Source organism: Scyliorhinus torazame, chromosome 13 (genome assembly GCF_047496885.1).
Source record: "Scyliorhinus torazame isolate Kashiwa2021f chromosome 13, sScyTor2.1, whole genome shotgun sequence".
Classification (NCBI taxonomy): Eukaryota; Metazoa; Chordata; class Chondrichthyes; order Carcharhiniformes; family Scyliorhinidae; genus Scyliorhinus; species Scyliorhinus torazame.
In genome coordinates, this window is record NC_092719.1 from 171,445,159 (window position 1) to 171,464,874 (window position 19,716).

Sequence of the window (19,716 nt, forward strand, 5' to 3'; positions counted from 1 at the left end):
GAGGAGAGAGCAGGAATGGAGTTGTGTTGGTGGGAAACAGGGATATCTCAAGAGTAATAAATGTTTTTAGAATCTTGCAAACTATAGAGTTGCCATGGGCAAGTGTAATGATCAAACGATCTGCTTTGTTCTAGATAATGTTGACCGTTTAAGTTGTTGTTATGATGGTGATTGACATGAATAAAACCAGACCATTGGTTCTAAGAGCCTGTGTCTATTCCTCATATGTTAAATAGATGAGGTACAGGCAATAGATATTGAAGTCCTAGTTCACCTAATCACCTCAGTTTCATGACATCACTGCAAGAGTTCCTCAATGTAGTGTCCTCGGCCCATCCAACTTCAGCTGCATCAACATAACCTTTCTTCCATCATAAGGTCATAAGTTGCGATGTTCGCTGATGATTGAACTATGTTCAGCACCATTCTTGACTCCTCAGATACCGAAGTAGTCCGGGTCCAGGTGCAGCAAAACCTGGACAATATTTAGGATTGGGCTGACAAGTGGCAAGTAGCTTTTTATTCATTCAAGGGATGTGGGCTTCGCTGGCTCGGCCAACATTTATTTGCCATCCATAATTGCCTTTGAGAAGGTGGTGGTGAGCTGCTTTCTTGAACCACGGCAGTCCATGTGGCATAGATACACTCACAAATGCCAGCCAATGACCATCTCCAACAAGAAAGAATCTAACCATCACTCCTTGACATTCAATGACATTACCTTCGCTGAATTCCCCCACTAGCAGCATCCTTAAAGTTACCATTGACCAGAAACTGAACTGAACTAGCCATATAAATGCTTTGGCTGCAAGAACAAGTCAGAGTCTAGGAATCCTGTGGCAAGTAACTCACCATCTGACTCCCCAAAGCCTGTTCACCATCTACAAGGAGTGTGATGGAATACACTCCACGTGCCTGGTTGAATGCAGCTCCAACAGCACTGAAGAAGTTCGACAACATCCATGAAAAGCTTGTTTGATTGGCACCCCTTCCACAAATTTTCACCCCCTCCACCATCGATGAACAGTGGCAGCAGTGCATACCATCTACAAAATGCACTGTAGGAACTCACCAAGGCTCCTTAGGCAGCTCCTTAGGCAGCATCTTCCAAACCTAAAACCACTGCCATCTAGAAGGACAAGGGCAGCAGACACCTGGGAACACCATCACTAGAGATTCCCCTCCAGGTCACATACCATCCTGACTTGGAAATACATTGCCATTCCTTCACTATCGCTGGATCAAAACCCTGGAACTGGGAGTGCAGCGGTTCAAGAAGGCAGCTCACCACAACCTTCAATAAATACTGACCTAGCCAGTGACACCCACATCCCATAAGTTGTCTGAATTTATGCAATGCATAAATAATCTATGATTGTACTGCATCTTAAAATAGTTGTAGCTCTGGTTCCCGAAAATACGGCAATTTTCGGGAACCTTGGATGACGAGTGATATTGTAGGCCTCGTCAAAAAGAAAAAGGAGGCATTTGTCAGGGCTAAAAGGCTGGGAACAGACGAAGCCTGTGTGGCATATAAGGAAAGTAGGAAGGAACTTAAGCAAGGAGTCAGGAGGGCTAGAAGGGGTCATGAAAAGGCATTGGCAAATAGGGTTAAGGAAAATCCCAAGGCTTTTTACACTTACATAAAAAGCAAGAGGGTAGCCAGGGAAAGGGTTGGCCCACTGAAGGATAGGCAAGGGAATCTATGTGTGGAGCCAGAGGAAATGGGCGAGGTACTAAATGAATACTTTGCATCAGTATTCACCAAAGAGAAGGAATTGGTAGATGTTGAGTCTGGAGTAGGGGGTGTAGATAGCCTGGGTCACATTGTGATCCAAAAAGACGAGGTGTTGGGTGTCTTAAAAAATATTAAGGTAGATAAGTCCCCAGGGCCGGATGGGATCTACCCCAGAATACTGAAGGAGGCTGGAGAGGAAATTGCTGAGGCCTTGACAGAAATCTTTGGATCCTCGCTGTCTTCAGGGGATGTCCCGGAGGACTGGAGAATAGCCAATGTTGTTCCTCTGTTTAAGAAGGGTGGCAGGGATAATCCCAGGAACTACAGGCCGGTGAGCCTTACTTCAGTGGTAGGGAAATTACTGGAGAGAATTCTTCGAGACAGGATCTACTCCCATTTGGAAGCAAATGGACGTATTAGTGAGAGGCAGCACGGTTTTGTGAAGGGGAGGTCGTGTCTCACTAACTTGATAGAGTTTTTCGAGGAGGTCACTAAGATGATTGATGCAGGTAGGGCAGTAGATGTTGTCTATATGGACTTCAGTAAGGCCTTTGACAAGGTCCCTCATGGTAGACTAGTACAAAAGGTGAAGTCACACGGGATCAGGGGTGAACTGGCAAGGTGGATACAGAACTGGCTAGGCCATAGAAGGCAGAGGGTAGCAATGGAGGGATGCTTTTCTAATTGGAGGGCTGTGACCAGTGGTGTTCCACAGGGATCAGTGCTGGGACCTTTGCTCTTTGTAGTATATATAAATGATTTGGAGGAAAATGTAACTGGTCTGATTAGTAAGTTTGCAGACGACACAAAGGTTGGTGGAATTGCGGATAGCGATGAGGACTGTCTGAGGATACAGCAGGATTTAGATTGTCTGGAGACTTGGGCGGAGAGATGGCAGATGGAGTTTAACCTGGACAAATGTGAGGTAATGCATTTTGGAAGGGCTAATGCAGGTAGGGAATATACAGTGAATGGTAGAACCCTCAAGAGTATTGAAAGTCAAAGAGATCTAGGAGTACAGGTCCACAGATCACTGAAAGGGGCTACACAGGTGGAGAAGGTAGTCAAGAAGGCATACGGCATGCTTGCCTTCATTGGCCGGGGCATTGAGTATAAGAATTGGCAAGTCATGTTGCAGCTGTATAGAACCTTAGTTAGGCCACACTTGGAGTATAGTGTTCAATTCTGGTCGCCACACTACCAGAAGGATGTGGAGGCTTTAGAGAGGGTGCAGAAGAGATTTACCAGAATGTTGCCTGGTATGGAGGGCATAAGCTATGAGGAGCGATTGAATAAACTCGGTTTGTTCTCACTGGAACGAAGGAGGTTGAGGGGCGACCTGATAGAGGTATACAAAATTATGAGGGGCATAGACAGAGTGGATAGTCAGAGGCTTTTCCCCAGGGTAGAGGGGTCAATTACTAGGGGGCATAGGTTTAAGGTGAGAGGGGCAAAGTTTAGAGTAGATGTACGAGGCAAGTTTTTTACGCAGAGGGTAGTGGGTGCCTGGAACTCACTACCGGAGGAGGTAGTGGAGGCAGGGACGATAGGGACATTTAAGGGGCATCTTGACAAATATATGAATAGGATGGGAATAGAAGGATACGGACCCAGGAAGTGTAGAAGATTGTAGTTTAGTCGGGCAGTATGGTCGGCACGGGCTTGGAGGGCCGAAGGGCCTGTTCCTGTGCTGTACATTTCTTTGTTCTTTGTTGTTGTTGTTCTGATGCATGTATATCATCAGATAGGAAATGATGTAATGTATCAAATGATCGTTGGTTTGTAGTCTACCATGTGTGTAGTCATCTAAGTAAGAGGTGTTATCAAGAGCTCTCCAAGATTTTGCATCTGCCACTTTGAGCTGGATTTTCATCTTAGAGACCGGTAGCTGGAGTCAAGAAATTTTCTGGCTTCATGCATCTACTTCAGGGGCGGGTGGGAAAGGTACCTTGAATGATGCGATTTTCACTCATGAGGAGTAAGCATGGAATTGAGTCAAGCTTCCCGTTCCCTGACACAGATCGGAGGCAAGACTGCCAAGTACCAAAATGGTCTGGTTAAAAGGACTGCCTTGGTTCTCCTGGACTGCATTCCAGTTGTGGTGTTAGACATCAGACCCTCATCCATGCACACCCCCCCCCCCAAACACTCATTCTCCATGCCCCATCCAGACTAACTCATGCCACCCTATGCTCCTCTACTCATCTATAGTGACACTCATACCATTCATGTCAGCATATGCCTCTCTACTCATCCCCATTCCCCTTATGCCGCCTATACCAACAGTGCCGATTCATTCCAGCTCATCAGCCTTGACTTATCCCGATGGCCCCTTATAATACCTGTGCCAACTCATGACCCACCACTCAATGCCCTTATACCCTTCATGTCAACTCACCTAGTACCCATTATGGCAGATCTCAGGATCCATGCTGAGATGAAATGAACAACGTTCTAAGTATTTATTATAGACTTCACAACATTTTAAAAATCACAAAAACCCTTTCAATCCATTTAAATCCCCTCAAGTACTTAATCCTCTATTAAAACAAACATTTGTATTCATATCACACATCAAAAACTCTAATCCCTTAACAACATCTTAAACTGTTGACCAAGCTGTGAACTTAAAGTCCCCTATTGTGATAATGGCATGTTGTGGAAGCAGACAAGCAGCAATTATGCTATAATTATCACTTCAGAATTATGCCAACAACCATCTACTAAAATTTCTAGAAAGAATAACCAAACTTCTCTGGCCATTGCGATATTCATTTCCTGCTGGCAGGGCATCTCCAACCATAGGTTTCCTGGCAGAGTGGGATAGCTTCTATAGGAAATTCCACTGACGAGACGGGAAGACAGAATCCCACCCCTAGCGATCACACAGTCAGGGAACCGGAGAATCCCACCCAATAAGGGCAACAGGGTAGCACAGTGCTCAGCAAAGTTGCTTCACAGCTCCAGGGTCCCCGGTTCGATTCCCGGCTTGTGTGACTATCTGTGTGGAGTTTGCACATTCTCCCCGTGTCTGCGTGGGTTTCCTCAAGGTGCCCCGGTTTCCTCCCACAGTCTAAAGATGTGCAGGTTACGTGATTGGCTATGCTAAATTGCCCCTTAGTGTCAAAAAGGTTCGGTGGGGTTACTGGGTTACAGGGTAAGGTTAGAAGTGTGGGCTTAAGTGGGGTGCTCTTTCCAAGGGCTGGTGCAGACTCGATGGGCAGAATGGCCTCCTTCTGCACTGTAACGTCTATGAATCTATTCCTAATTTATTTTCACTCTCTCAAACAGAGGCAGACAACACTGTCCAAAATTTAAACGGCAGGGGATTTAAATAACTGGACAGTTTGACAGTTCTACAGATCTTATCAGCCCTTCATAAGCATTTACGCCTCAAACGCACTGTGTCTTGAGGCCATTACTGAAGTGAAAATCAGGGGCGTCATTCTCCGCCGGCGAGAGTCTCCGTTTTGCCTGCGCCCGGGGGTTTCCCGACGGCGTGGGGCTGCCCCACAATGGGAAACCCCATTGACCGGCCGGTGTTACGGAGACTCCCGCCGGCCGGTCGGGGCAGAAATGTGGCGGGGCGGGTAGGAGAATTTCGCCCCTGATCTGCATTGAATTTAAATGACTTAACCAATTTATAATTTTCACCTGTGCACTTCAGCCCCGCCTCCTTTCCCCTGCCCTGAAAATGGGATTTGCCAGAAGTGGGATGGGAGTTCCAGACTTTGGTCCCGATGCCAATTTTAAAGGTCCTTGGAGTCTTATAAACTCATAATTCCCAGGCAAAAGAAATTGGGATTGCAGATGAGAAGGGGTACCAAAGCAGTAGTGAAAGCAGAACATTGCCAGCAATTCAGGGGGAATACACATCTTAAATAGAGTATGCATCAAAAGGAAGAGTCACTAGAGTGTGCCACGCACACCAAGGCTGGCACATAAAGTGGGAGAAAGGCAGTACTTCAATTAGATTTTGGTTTATTGAAAGATAAGGGGCGTCATTCTCCGACCCCCCAGAGGGTCGGAGAATGGCCGTTGGCCGCCGTGAATCCCGCCCCCGCCGAAGTCTCCGAAGGGAGAAAAGTCGGCTGGGCGTTAATGGCGCCGCTGCTGTCGGAGAATGGCACGGGTCTGCGCAAGGCAGCCGATTTTCGGCCTGCCGATATTCTCCCTTCCGGATGGGCCGAAGTCCCGTCGACGTGATGACCGTTCACGTCGACGTAAATTAAACCTCCTTTTCATTGGCGTGACCCTGTGCTCCAGGTTCAGGCCGACCAGTGTGGAGGTGAGTGACGGCCTGGGGGGTTGGCTCTGGGCAGGCGATGGCGTGGCCGCAGTCTGAATGCGTGAGGAGAGGTGTGTCTCGGGTTGTGTGTGTGTGTGTGTGCGGCGGAGGGGGGGGGGTGGTGGTTAGAGTGCGCTGGGCTCCGGGGGAGTGCCGGGAGGGGGGTCCGTGCCGGGGAGGGGGATTGGGGGGTCCGTGCCGGGGAGGGGGATGGGGGGTCCGTGCCAGGGAGGGGGATGGGGGGTCCGTGCCGGGGTGGAGGTTGGGGGGGGGCGTCCGTGCCGGGGTGGAGGTTGGGGGGGGGGTCCGTGCCGGGGAGGGGCATGGGGGGGGTCCGTGCCGGGGAGGGGGATGGGGGGTCCGTGCCGGGGAGGAGGTTGGGGTCCGTGCCGGGGTGGAGGTTGGGGGGGGTCCGTGCCGGAGTGGACGTTGGGGGGGGTCCGTGCCGGGGAGGGGGATGGGGGGGGTCCGTGTCGGGGAGGGGGATGGGGGGTCCGTGCCGGGGAGGAGGTTGGGGTCCGTGCCGGGGTGGAGGTTGGGGGGGGGGTCCGTGCCGGGGTGGAGGTTGGGGGGGGTCCGTGCCGGGGAGGGGGATGGGGGGATCCGTGCCGGGGAGGGGGATGGGGGGTCCGTGCCGGGGAGGAGGTTGGGGTCCGTGCCGGGGTGGAGGTTGGGGGGGGGGTCGGTGCCAGGGTGGAGGTTGGGGGGGGGGGGGTCCGTGCCGGGGAGGGGGATGGGGGGGGTCCGTGCCGGGGAGGGGGGTGGAGGTCCGTTCCGGGGAGGAGGTTGGGGTCTGTGCCGGGGTGGAGGTTGGGGGGGTCCGTGCCGGGGAGGGGGATGGAGGGGTCCGTGCCGGGGAGGGGGATGGGGGGGGGTCCGTGCCAGGGTGGAGGTTGGGGTCCGTGCCGGGGAGGGGGATGGGGGGGGGTCCGTGCCGGGGAGGGGGATGGGGGGTCCGTGCCGGGGAGGGGGATGCGAGGGCAAGTGAGTTGGTCCACCTGGCCAGGTGCCAGCCTCCAACAGTTGGACCCATGCGGTCCATGCCACCTGGCTGGGGGGAGGAGGGGATATGGGCAATGATGACATGTCGTCGTTCCCCTCCCCCCCACCAGGCCGTCATGTTTTCCGATTATCCAACGATGTTGGCCGCCGTGGCGGCAGCCGCTAATGTCTATGTTGCCCTGGATGAGGAGGAGGAGGAGGAGCGTGCCAGAGAGGTGGCGCAGGCTGCCGCAGAGGGACAGGTGGCAGCCGCCCAGGCTGGAGGGACACATGACCGACAGGACGAGGAGGGGGAGGAGGATGTCGCGGCCCCACGGCAACGGAGGCACCCGAGGGCGCCCCGTGTGTACCGGCCCCGGCAGTCATACCAGGACCTCACGGACCGGGAATGCAGGAGGAGACTCCGGATGAGGCGGGAAACCGTGGCACACATCTGCCACCTGCTGGCACACCTGTCACCGCGTGGCACTGGCGGGGGACACCCTCTCCCCGTGTCCGTCAAGGTTACGGTGGCTCTGAACTTTTATGCAACGGGGTCATTCCAGGCACCGAGTGGGGACCTGTCCGGCATATCACAGACATCGGTGCATCGGTGCATCCGGGCAGTGACAGATGCCCTATATGCCATGGCGCACCGCTACATCCGCTTCCCCGTGGACCGGGCCAGCCAAGATGCCCGGGCCGTGGGCTTCTCTGCTGTGGCCGGGTTCCCATGGTCCAGGGCGCGATCGATGGGTGCACGTCGCCGTGCGGCCACCTGCAGATAACAGGGCCGTGTTCACCAATAGGGAGAGGACCTGTTCGATGAACATACAGGTGGTCTGCGACCACCGCATGATGATCCTGCACGTCTGCGCCCGTTACCCAGGCAGTGTACACGACTCAAACGTGTTGTCGCGGTCATCCATCCCCGGCATGTACGAGGGACGCCATCCCCGGCTGAGGGGCTGGTTGCTGGGCGACAGGGGCTACCCATTGCGATCGTGGCTGATGACACCTATACGGAGGCCACGCAATGAGGCGGAGAACCGCTGCAATGATGCCCATGTAGCAACAAGGGGAGTGATAGAGAGGTGCTTTGGCGTGCTGAAGATGCATTTCAGGTGCCTGGACCTCTCTGGGGGCGCCCTCCAGTATCGGTCAGATAGGGTCGGCCGCATCATTGTGGTGTGCTGCGTCCTGCACAACATAGCCCAGCAGAGGGGCGATGTGCCGCAGGCAGAGGAGGGCGGAGTGGAGGAGCAGCAGGAAGAGGCCCAGTCCTCCCCAGATGAGCGGGATGGGGGTAATGGTCAGGGCAGACGGGGTAGACACAGGGGGGTGGCTGTCCACCGTTACCGGCTGGCCCAACGGGCACGGGACAGACTGATAGCCGCCCGCTTCACTGACTAGATGGGCGTGGGAATCGGGTAGTATGGCCAAAGACCGCACACCATGGCAACGGCCGACCACCCACACCCCCCACCCATCCACCCACCCAGCACCCTCACCCCCCTCCCCAACCCCACCCACCCCACCCGCATGCACACCACCCCCCCCATTGCCGATCCACCTGCGGCACAACGGGCCGGGCTCACACAGTTGCGGATGGACGCGTGTCTATCGCAGGCCATGGAGGATGATGACAACCCGCCCTGCGATGAGCTCCTGGCTCCACATCGTTGGACTATGTCTGACCCATGGCCACAGTACCACCATCCACCCGGACCATCCCTGCATGCGGCTGTGACACTGCAGCGCACGGTCCCGTCCTCTGCCCGGGGGATGTTGATAGCGGCCCAGGGGGAAGGGGGCAGACTCACCTGGGGCTGAGGTAAGACCACCCCTCACACACACATTTGCGCTCAACGTACATGACACCCCCGCACACTTTGGACAGAGCACAAAGGCAGCTTCTGTAGGTGTAACATTGACTTTAATAACCAAAGGAGTTCATGCACGTGCCCGAGCCCCTAAAACTCATCTGTGCCCTGCACCCGTGCCAACTTACTCAGTGTCTAATTGTTTGGCCTTACGGGCCCTCTGACTACGTCTACGTGGTTCCCAGATGGTACAGCAGAACTGGAGGTGGACTCCTGTGATTCCTGCCCTCTGACACTGGATCCCTTTGGCGGCCGTTTCCTGGGGCGTCCTGGCCTAGATGGGCCAGGCTGCGGCCCGGGCGACTGGGATGGCGAGCTGCCAGCCTGTCCTGCCCGTTGCCCACCCGATGCACCTGGGACGGAAAGGGGGGAGTCCGAGGTGTCGCGGTGTACTGGGACCTCCCCTACAGGGGGAGCCGGGACGGACCACACCACCTCCTCCTCCCTCGGGGTGCCCGATGGCCCCCAGGCCTCTACATGGGTGGGGGATGCAAACGGACTGGCCATCCGACGCCCCCCCGACATCTGGCGCTGCCAGTCCTGGAGGCCCGTGCTGGTATCGACAGGGGTCTGCAGGTTTGCAGCCATGGAGCCCAGGGGGTTGGCAAACCCTGTCTGTGACAGTGCGACGCCGGCCACCACATGGCCACTGGCGCCAATGCCCTCAGCGATGGCCTGCAAAGACTGGGCCATGGCCTGCTGAGACTGGGCCATGGCCTGCAGAGACTGGGCTATGGCGTTGAGCGCCTCTGCCATCTGGCGCTGGCACTGGCTCATGGCCTCCTGTGAGAGGGCAGCCATGTCCTGGGCCACAGACGCCGCCTGCACGGAAAGCCCCAGGCCTCGCAAACCGTTCCCCATGTCTGACACCGTAGCACCCATTGCCTCCACCGCGGACGCCACCCGTGCGGTGTCGGCCTGGGTGGCACGTATGACCGACACCACTCCCAGCTCCTGGACGCGGTTGGACTCCTCCACCTGCGACTGCAGCCGCCGCAAGCCGGCCGTCGCCCTCTTCGCTCGTCTCCGGGTCGGTGGTTGCATCAGATCTATGTGTGGGTGTGGTAACTCCAGGAACCCGGGATCCATCTGGGCGGCAGATGTTCGCTTGGGCTGGGCTGCCCTCCGACCGCCCGGCCCCTCTGCTGCTCCTACCTCCACCTGCTGTACCGGGACGGCTGTGTTGTGCGCACCAGTGAGTGTACCAGACGCCTCATCACTAAAGTGCCCAACTGAGGTGAGTGTTTCTGCGATGGTGGAGGGTGTTGGTGACAGCAGTGGCGTTGTGTCGTGCTCTTCGTCCCACTCTGAGTCCATGGCACTTTGGGGTGGGGGTTCGTCTCCACCCATCCACTCTGAGTCACTGTCCGGTATTTCGTCTTCCTGGGTAGTGCTGTCCCGGGTAGGGGTGTCCTGGGCAGTGCTGTCCCGGGTAGTGGTGTCCCGGGTAGTGGTGTCCCGGGTAGTGGTGTCCTGGGTAGTGGTGTCCTGGCTCGGATGTGACGGGGGCCTGTGGCTGCCCCCCTCGTCGCTGGGTGGTCGCTCCCGCACGTGACGGGGCTGTCGTCTCCCTGTTGCTCCAGGTCTCTCCGTCTCCCGTGGTGTGCGAGGGGCATCCTGCGGGCGTCGCCTGCTGGAGGGTCCGGGTCTCTCCGTCTCCCGTGGCCTCCGAGGGGCATCCTGCGGGCGTCGCATGCTGGAGGGTCCGTGTCTCTCCGTCTCCCGTGGTGTGCGAGGGGCATCCTGCGGGCGGTCTGCATCTGCGGTGATGGGTGCCTGGACGTTTGGTCCTGCGATACACAATGAAGCATGCATGGTTAGACATCAGGCAGTGATCAGGTGATATGGGGGAGGGGGATATAAGGGAGGGGGGATATGGGGACGAGCTGTCGGTGGCTCACTTGCTAGTATGCCCCTGACCTCTGCATCAGCAACCTCCCGGTCGTCAGGTCCGCCAGCCAGTTCCAGGGTTCCAGTTTCCTCGTGTTCGGTCAGTGGCCTCTCATCAGCGGGGCCTCCTCCAGTCCTCACATGCTCCCTATTGTTGTGTGCGCGCTTATCCTGTGGGGGGGGCGGGGGGTGGCAGGGGTAAAAGGCAACACTGTTAGGCAGGTGTATGAATGCACGCCATTGGTTGCGCGTGCATTGCAGAGGTTAAGGTTAGGGCTGGATTCACTTGGGGATATGGGGGAGGGGGGATATGGGAGAGGGGGGATATGGGGGAGGGGGGATATGGGGGAGGGGGGATATGGGGGAGGGGAGATATGGAGGAGGGGGGATATGGGGGATATGGGGAGGGGGATATGTGGGAGGGGGATATGGGGGAGGGGGGATATGGGGGAGGGGGGATATGGGGGAAGGGGGATATGGAGGAGGGGGATATGGGGGGATATGGGGAGGGGGATATGGGGGAAGGGGGGATATGGCGGATATGGGGTAGGGGGGATATGAGGGAGGGGGATATGGGGGATGGGGGATATGGGGAGGGGGGATATGGGGGATATGTGGGAGGTGGGATATGGGGAGGGGGATATGGGGGAGGGGGGATATGGGGGAGGGGAGATATGGGGGAGGGGGGATATGGGGAGGGGGATATGTGGGAGGGGGATATGGGGGAGGGGGGATATGGGGGAGGGGGATATGGGGGAAGGGGGATATGGAGGAGGGGGATGTTGGGGGATATGGGGAGGGGGATATGGCGGATGTGGGGTAGGGGGGATATGAGGGAGGGGGATATGGAGGAGGGGGTATATGGGGGATGGGGGATATGGGGAGGGGGGATATGGGGGATATGTGGGAGGGGGGATATGGGGAGGGGTATATGGGGGAGGGGGGATATGGGGGAGGGGGATATGGGGAGGGGGATATGTGGGAGGGGGATATGGGGGAGGGGGGATATGGGGGAGGGGGATATGGGGGAAGGGGGATATGGAGTAGGGGGATATGGGGGGATATGGGGAGGGGGATATGGGGGAAGGGGGGATATGGCGGATATGGGGTAGGGGGGATATGAGGGAGGGGGATATGGGGGATGGGGGATATGGGGAGGGGGGATATGGGGGATATGTGGGAGGTGGGATATGGGGAGGGGGATATGGGGAGGGGAGATATGGGGGAGGGGGGATATGGGGAGGGGGATATGTGGGAGGGGGATATGGGGGATATGGGGGAGGGGGATATGGGGGAAGGGGGATATGGAGGAGGGGGATATTGGGGGATATTGGGGGATATGGGGAGGGGGATATGGCGGATATGGGGTAGGGGGGATATGAGGGAGGGGGATATGGAGGAGGGGGTATATGGGGGATGGGGGATATGGGGAGGGGGGATATGGGGGATATGTGGGAGGGGGGATATGGGGAGGGGGATATGGGGAGGGGGGATATGGGGGAGGGGGATATGGGGGAAGGGGGGATATGGGGGAGGGGGGATATGGGGAGGGGGATATGGGTAGGGGGGATATGGGGAGGCTCACCCTGCCTGCTCTGACGAGGTTGTTCACCTTCTTGTGGCACTGGGTGCCTGTCCGTGGTGTCAGGGCCGCAGCGGTGACGGCCTCTGCCACTTCCCTCCACAGACGCCGGCTGTGGCGTGGGGCAACTCTGCGCCCGTGCCCGAGATACAGGGTGTCCCTCCTCTGCTCCACCGCGTCCAGGAGTGCCTCCACATCCCGTGACTCGAACCTCGGGGCTGAGCGGCGGCCAGCCATCCAGTCGGGTGTTCCGGTCGGGTGTTCCGGTCGGGTGGGGGGGAGCAGCGCGGCCTTATGAGCCGTCACGCCGTGCGGCGCGTATGACGCTGCACGCCGTGAACCACTGCGCAAGCGCGGATCCCGTTACGTCGCTGCTAGCCCATTTCGGGCCGGAGACTTTCGACCCATTTTTCCGACGTGACGCAAGTCGGATTTGCGCTGCTTTTTGCGCCGATCGGCGGACTTTCCGCCGATAACGGAGAATTTCGCCCAAGAAGTTATCTTCACTATGGGCTGGATTCTCCATTTGGGAGACCATGGACGCGATTCTCCGCTCCCGCGCCGGTTGGGAGAATCCCCTGGCGGCCATTTTTCTCCACGACGCCGGTCCAGCACCCTACCGCGATTCACCCAAGCGGCGAGAACGGCCCCGTCGAGTTCTGTGCGGCGTAGGCCGGAGAATCGCCCCGGATACCCAAAATGGCGATTCTCCGCTACACTCGCTATTCTCTCTGAAGAAGGACCTCCTTTCCTCTGCGCCCCGCAAGATCCATCCGACATCTTCTTGCGGGGCGGCCTCGGGGAGGACGGCAACCACGCATGCGCGGGTGACGCCAGTTACACGGTGCCGGCCGTGTCATTTAAGAGGCGCCACCCGGCACGCGCTGACGCTGCTGCTTTCGCGACACGCCCCCCGAGTTTCTCGCAGCTCCAATCCTAGCCCATTTTCGGGCCCTGAATCGGTCGAGATCGGGGCCGTTTCACGCCGTCGTGAACCTCAATGGTGTTCGCGTCGGCGTCGGCACTTAGTCGTGGGCGCGGAGATTCGCCTATGCCCCCCCCCCCACCGGAGCTGAATTGCAACCACATCAAAGAGAGGTAAGTGCATTCCAAGTGCTAAGTGCATTCCATTCACTCAAACGTGTGATTTCACTGCACTTACCTCTTTGATGTGGTCAATGTTTCCAAACATTGGGGTTTCACCACTTAGGCCACTGAACCGTGAAGGGGAATGAATGAATCAAAGCTGCAGATGGTTTGTAGAAGCTGTCAATCATAGACCACCACTAGAAAGCTATGAATGGCTTGCAGATAATGGACCTGTGGGAACCAGGCACAGATCACAACTGCTCTCCTTCAAAGATTGGACATATGGTGCTGCCAGGTATGTGTTACAGCTGTAATTCTTCTCACTGCCCCCGTCTGGACTGTTCTCTAGCTTCCACCGGGGGGGGGGGGAGGAGGGGGGGGGGTTCCCCCTCTTACAGGGTCCCGAGGAGGGGCCCTATTACAGAGGTCCCCGCAGGGGTCCCCCTAATACAGAGGTTCCTGGGGGGTCTTCCTCTTACAGGGGTCCCTGGACGCTCACCCTTATACAGGAGTCTCAGGGGGGTCCCCCCATTACAGCTAGAGGAGGCATGGGCAGGCAGTGCATTGTTGGGGAGCGGTGGGGTGTGGCCCTCAGATGGTCTCTACCATCGGGGCCCTGGCATGGTGGACCTTGCAGCGGGTAAGGAGGCAACGTGAGGTCCACCACACCAAGGTCATGCTGGTAAAGACCACAAGTGATCTGTGCCCAAGAGATTTCCTGCTACAGGGACTGGGAATCAGGGGAAGACAGAGCATAGGGTGCCGGGCCTGCTAAATAAACATTAATTTACATGCTCCCGCTGGCGTGCAACGTGGACCTCGTTCCCACCATCATCGGGGGGTCGGGGCATCGCGTTCGGAGCCCAATTCTCCATCCCAACAGGGTTCACATTCCGGGACTCCCAGGAGAGAATCCCGCCCTATATATTTACAGTACTGAAAAGTGAGATCGTGAAATAGCCACAAAAGAAGGAAATTAAAATAGATAACTGATAAATTCTTTGGCACGATAAAGATGAAAGGTAAAGGAAAATGTTCTTTTTTGAAACATATACGGCAAAATCCAACGGTTATGCAGCACCCAAAATTGTGACATCTGATGTAATCATTTTCTGGCAAATATGCATATTAGAGCGAGACAGCTAATCTCACTTTAACGTGCAGATTCCTGAGGTACCCGAGGCGTTGTTAGGATCTATCTCCTTCACCTCGGAGGCCTTGGGCGAGCGCCATTCTGCACTGGTCCCCACAAACGGCACTTGTTGGAGTCTCCCATGGGATCGGAGGCCCCCAGGCACATGTCCTTAGGGCATTGTGATACCCTTGCACTGCTGGTGTCACCTGGACACCAAGGCACTGCCAGCCTGGCACCCTGGGAGTGCCACCTGGATGCTAGCCTGGGATTGCCAGCATTACTGAGGGGTTCCGGGAAGCGGAGCTCTTCAGTGTAGCAAAGGGATCCATGTGTGGCCTTGGCCACACGTTCCCCGCTGAGGCCCCTTATTAAACGTGAGTGGCGTTGTATAGCCGTGTGTTTCTCAACTTTGCAAGCGCCAGGAAACATGTGGCTAAACGTACTCGCCATGAGACTTTGGTCCCTGTTAATTGAAGCGCACCCATAATGTTTCTAGAAATTGGAAGTGATTTGATCCAAACTAAGGTATTCTAAAAATGTAATCCTTTGTATTGTTATTGTTTAGAAGAAAGTTGGCATTCTCTATTCCATGGATGCTATTAAATCAAGAATTTGGCCATCCATACCACAGAATGTAATTTAATAAGTCTTATGTTTTTCTCAACAGTAATAAGTCAAAAATCTTGGAGAAGCGGCTTCGATATTTGAATGATCACTTCACATACAATCTGTACTCCAATGTTTGCCGTTCCCTATTTGAGAAGGACAAGTTGCTCTTTTCCTTCCTGCTGTGCTGTAATCTGCTCCTGTAAGTAACTGTTTTGACAAAATCCTCTCAAATTACTGTTAGTAATTTTAAAAATATATATTTTATTGACAACAATTAGAAAGTTGATATTACCCATAAAATTATGTAATGAACCATATACTGGATTCTCCACAGTCCCACTCCGAAATCGCGGCCGGCACGGGGGCGGAGAATCCACTTTCACGCCATAATCAGGGCTGGCGTCGGTTCAGCGATTCTCCGCGACCCGAAAATCAGCGTGACCGCCGAGTATGCCGTGCAGCTGGGGGCCCATTGACAGAGGCCCACCCAGCAATCCTCCGCTCCCGATCGACCGAGTTCCCAACGGCGTGGAACTAACCACCTATTGCTGGTCAGGGGCGGGGGGATCGACACCTGGGGGGGGGGGGGGGGGCCTTATAGGTGGCCGGGGATGAGATCTGCGCGGTTAGATGCTCGGGCGCGCGGCCGATCGGGGGGGGGGGGTCTCATTTTCCCGTCTGGCTCCGCAGTCCGAGTCCACCATGGAGCTCGGTGAGGCCGCCGCTGTGCGCATGCGCAGACTCCAAACCGGAAGTACGGGGGCCGCTATCCGCAGCTAAAGCTGCGAGGTTTACTCCGGGTCCCTGCTAGCCCCGTGCAGGGCTGATAATTCATTCATCTTTTTAATAGGATTTTCGGGACTAAACCTCCACTGTTTTTACATAGTCCCATTTTGGGAGGATCCAGCCCTATATATGTTAAGATGGCTGTTTACAATTTTAATATAACACTGTTTTGGAGAAAATTTTTTAAAAACTGATCCATATTGCAGTTTAGTTAGAATCAATGAGTATAGCCTGATTTTACTTCTCACATCCAGGACTGGAAATAATATTAAGATTTGGTGGATACTAATATTCTTGTGGTTATCATACTTCAGGACACATACTTTAATAGAAGCTCCAAATGTAATGTGGGGTGGGGGCGGTGGCGGTGGCGACATTGCCTATTGGGGTGTGATTATCAGTCACTTATTATCGGTTGGTTATCCTACCACATGGTGCCCCCACATATCTGGCCCTGTCGCTTCTGAGAGTGACCCCAGGCTCTGCCCCGTGCCTTTCCAGTGGCAAGTTTATTGAAATTAACAAAAGATAAGAATATGGATCGATGACAATTCCAGTCCATCTCACTTGGTCAGGGACAAGGCCCAATTGCTGCCAAAATGGTTAAAGAAGGTATGCTTGAAGGTACTTGGGTATGTCTGCAGAATTGCCACCTTGCTGTGTCCTGGATGCCAACATTGGAAAAGATTTGTGAAGAATTTGGCAGTGAGACTTGCCACCCAGACTTTAGGCTCTGACTCACTAGTTACCCATCTCCGAAGGTACTGAAGAAGATGCTACCAAGTGATCGATAATGTCAAAACACTGCTGTTGAATTCAATTTTATTTTCTCTATTCCTAATATATTCAGTCAATAATTAGCAAAACATTAGTATTCAACAATTTAAGCAATTCTACAAAGGCAAATGTGGCAATTAAATAACATTTTTAAACAAGAACAAGGGACATTTGATTCTGAAACCTCTTTGTTATACAACAACAGCCAAGTAACTTATATGAACAAAGTCTTTTTAGGTGTAAAATTAGCTTTTACGATTATCTTCTAATTTAACTTAACATGATTGTTGATTAATAGGAGGATCAGGGATTATGGGGAGAAGACAGGAGAATGGGAATGAGAAACATATCAGCCATGATTGAATGGTGGAGCAGACTCGATGGGCCAAATGGCCTAATTCTGCTCCCTATGTCTTATGTTCTTATGGCTTTCCTCCAACACCCATACCCAACATCACCAACTTCCCAAACCAGCCCCCCTGCCCCAACCCGCCACACCCTCTGCAACCAGCCCAGCCCTAACACCCTTCAGACAGAGGACTGAGGCAGTTCGGAACTTCGGTGAACAGGTGTTTATTGTGCTATTTACAAGTATTGTTCCTTAGCCCCTGATGCTAACCTGTCTGCTTCACCCATGCCAAATTAACTGGTGCCTACCTTTCTAACCTTACGAGTCCTAATTCTGGTTCCCCAGGTGGTACATCAGATGTGACGACGGCCTGCTGTGTTTCCCTGTGACCTGTGTTCTCTTTGGCAGCCGTCCCTTGGAGCGACTGGGCCCAAATGTGCCCAACAGTCTCTTGTCACCATGTTGTGCCTGCTGTCCATCGGATGCACCAGAGACACATGGGGGGGGGGTTCAGTCGCAAACGAAAAATCCAGCCCTTAATGTTTGGACCCACATGACTCTTCTTCAGAACACCCTTTCTTGTTTGACTATAATCCGCATAATTAGTGAAGCGTGTAATAAATATTTATTCTCTATTACAAGTAACTCAAAATGAGCATAAACAATCCTATTTTTAACCACAGTATGCTTTTGCTGGGTCATTTAATCTCCCTTAATTTGCACTATTCTATTTCTTCTTACTGGTGCAGTACAAGAGTCAGTTTTGTGAGTGTTGGTTGGCAGGTCCTATGTTACAAAAGGTTGAGGGTACTGATGCGATCCTCTCTTGGAAGCTTGACAGCTTGGCATTAGAGAGCTTGTGCACCTTTGCCACCTGTACTAAGCAACTGGTATTGTCTCCTGTTTACCACATGCATGTTACACAGAGAGATGGCCGGATGCCTAGCACAGGGTTTTTGAAAGTGTTGGTCGCAATGCGCGGGTGAATCGGGGGTGTCGGGAGTGTGACGGAGTGATGGGTCTCGACATTCCCATAGTGGTTCCGATCGTGGGAGAAGTGCCTAATGACCGTTACCGGCTTTTAAGTTGAGAATGGCAGCCGGCTGCTACCGACTTTTAAATGCGGATGATGCAGTCTCTGGCCATAAGTCGTAGCAATGAGCAGGTTACACGCCTGCACATACACTTGACGTCAAAGAAACCTGTTATTACGTGCTTTGGGCGCGAAATCACAGAGGAGAGCTTTTTCCATATTCTAGCTGCTAACAAGCAAGGCAAGAGAACTGTGAAGATGAATCGTTTTGTTACAAGGAAGAGACAGTGTTCCAACTGGCCAGGAGCTCGCATCTGAATCTGCTGGAGAGAGCTACTCCAGAGAGTCCACGGCAGATCATGGCAGTGCCAGTGTTAGCTCTGTACAGAGCTCCAGGGCCTCTGATGAACAGCCTACATTCCCAACAAAGAAAAAGTTTAATCAGGAGCAAAGCAATATAAAGATGATTTCTTGAGGCTTGGCTTTGGTAATTGTGCCAATGCAAATCAGGATGTAGGGAAGTACTGGAAAATGAGAGTTTAAAACCCTCAAAACTTTAAAAGCATGGCGAGTTTGAGGACAAACCTCTTGATTTTTTTTAAAGGATACAGCGAGAACTTAAATCAGCAGCTGAAGTCCTTAGCAGAAATGTAACATTGAATGACAAAGCACAATTAGCCTCTTACATGGTCGCTTACTATGTAGCTAAAGGAAAAATGCCCCACATTAAAGCTGGGAAAGGGGGTTGATTACAGGTTAGACGTCCTGTGGTTTGCAACTCACAAAGAAGCTGATAACAGGATCCAGGTAGTTAGGGCTCAGAAGAAGTCTTGGGGAGCTGAGAAGGTGGCTGTTCTGCGCTGGAGGTAATTGGGGCTCAAAGATGGCCTGGGAGCCATTTATAGCTCAGTGTAGCCAGGAGACAGGGGTTCTGAGAAATTCAGGGGCGATGCCAGCTCAGTGAAATTAGTGGTCTGTGCAAGAGTTTGGAGTGTTCCAGTAATTAGAGGTGGGAGTGTAGCTTCTTTAATTCCATGGAACACTGTCTTCGAAGAAGCAATTGAACCATCAGGAGATGAACAATTATTAAGGAAATCCAGGTCAGAGCGACACTTAATGGAATTCTGATGCTGGATCTTCGAAAGTGAGGAGTAAAAATCCCTTGTGAGGGAGACAGAGTTTCTTGAATGATTTGACAATGATCTCTGTTCTGGTTTAATCCAAGGCTGTATAACCCAATCGTCCAGGATTGCTAACATTGGAGCCAGTGTGCTGCCTCCTTATTGAATGTCTTCTCTCCTCTAATCATCCAGTCATTCTACTTTTTTCTCATGCTATCCTTGAAGGGCTTATTTAGAGAGATGTCCAATGGTTAAACAAGGCTGGTTAGAACACAGTTGTGAATCATTGTTTTGCAATCTAACTTCAGCAGCATTATTGACCAGCCATGATTTGAACATGCCCCAGATGAGAAGACTTTTTATTTACATAATCCTCATAGAATCATAGAATTTACAGTGCAGAAGGAGGCCATTCTGCCCATCGAGTCTAATCGGCCCTTGGAAAGAGCACCCAA

The 19,716-nt window shown here is 53.8% G+C and overlaps 1 protein-coding gene across 1 annotated transcript in view; it reads left to right on the forward strand.

The window, feature by feature from the left end:
• Positions 1-19,716, forward strand: part of dnah12 (dynein, axonemal, heavy chain 12) — a 475,562-nt gene that overhangs the window by 388,688 nt on the left and 67,158 nt on the right. The window contains exon 60 of the mRNA XM_072472436.1: positions 15,254-15,394. Within this exon, the coding sequence (XP_072328537.1) occupies positions 15,254-15,394 (141 nt within the window). The remainder of the gene's footprint in view (positions 1-15,253; positions 15,395-19,716) is intronic.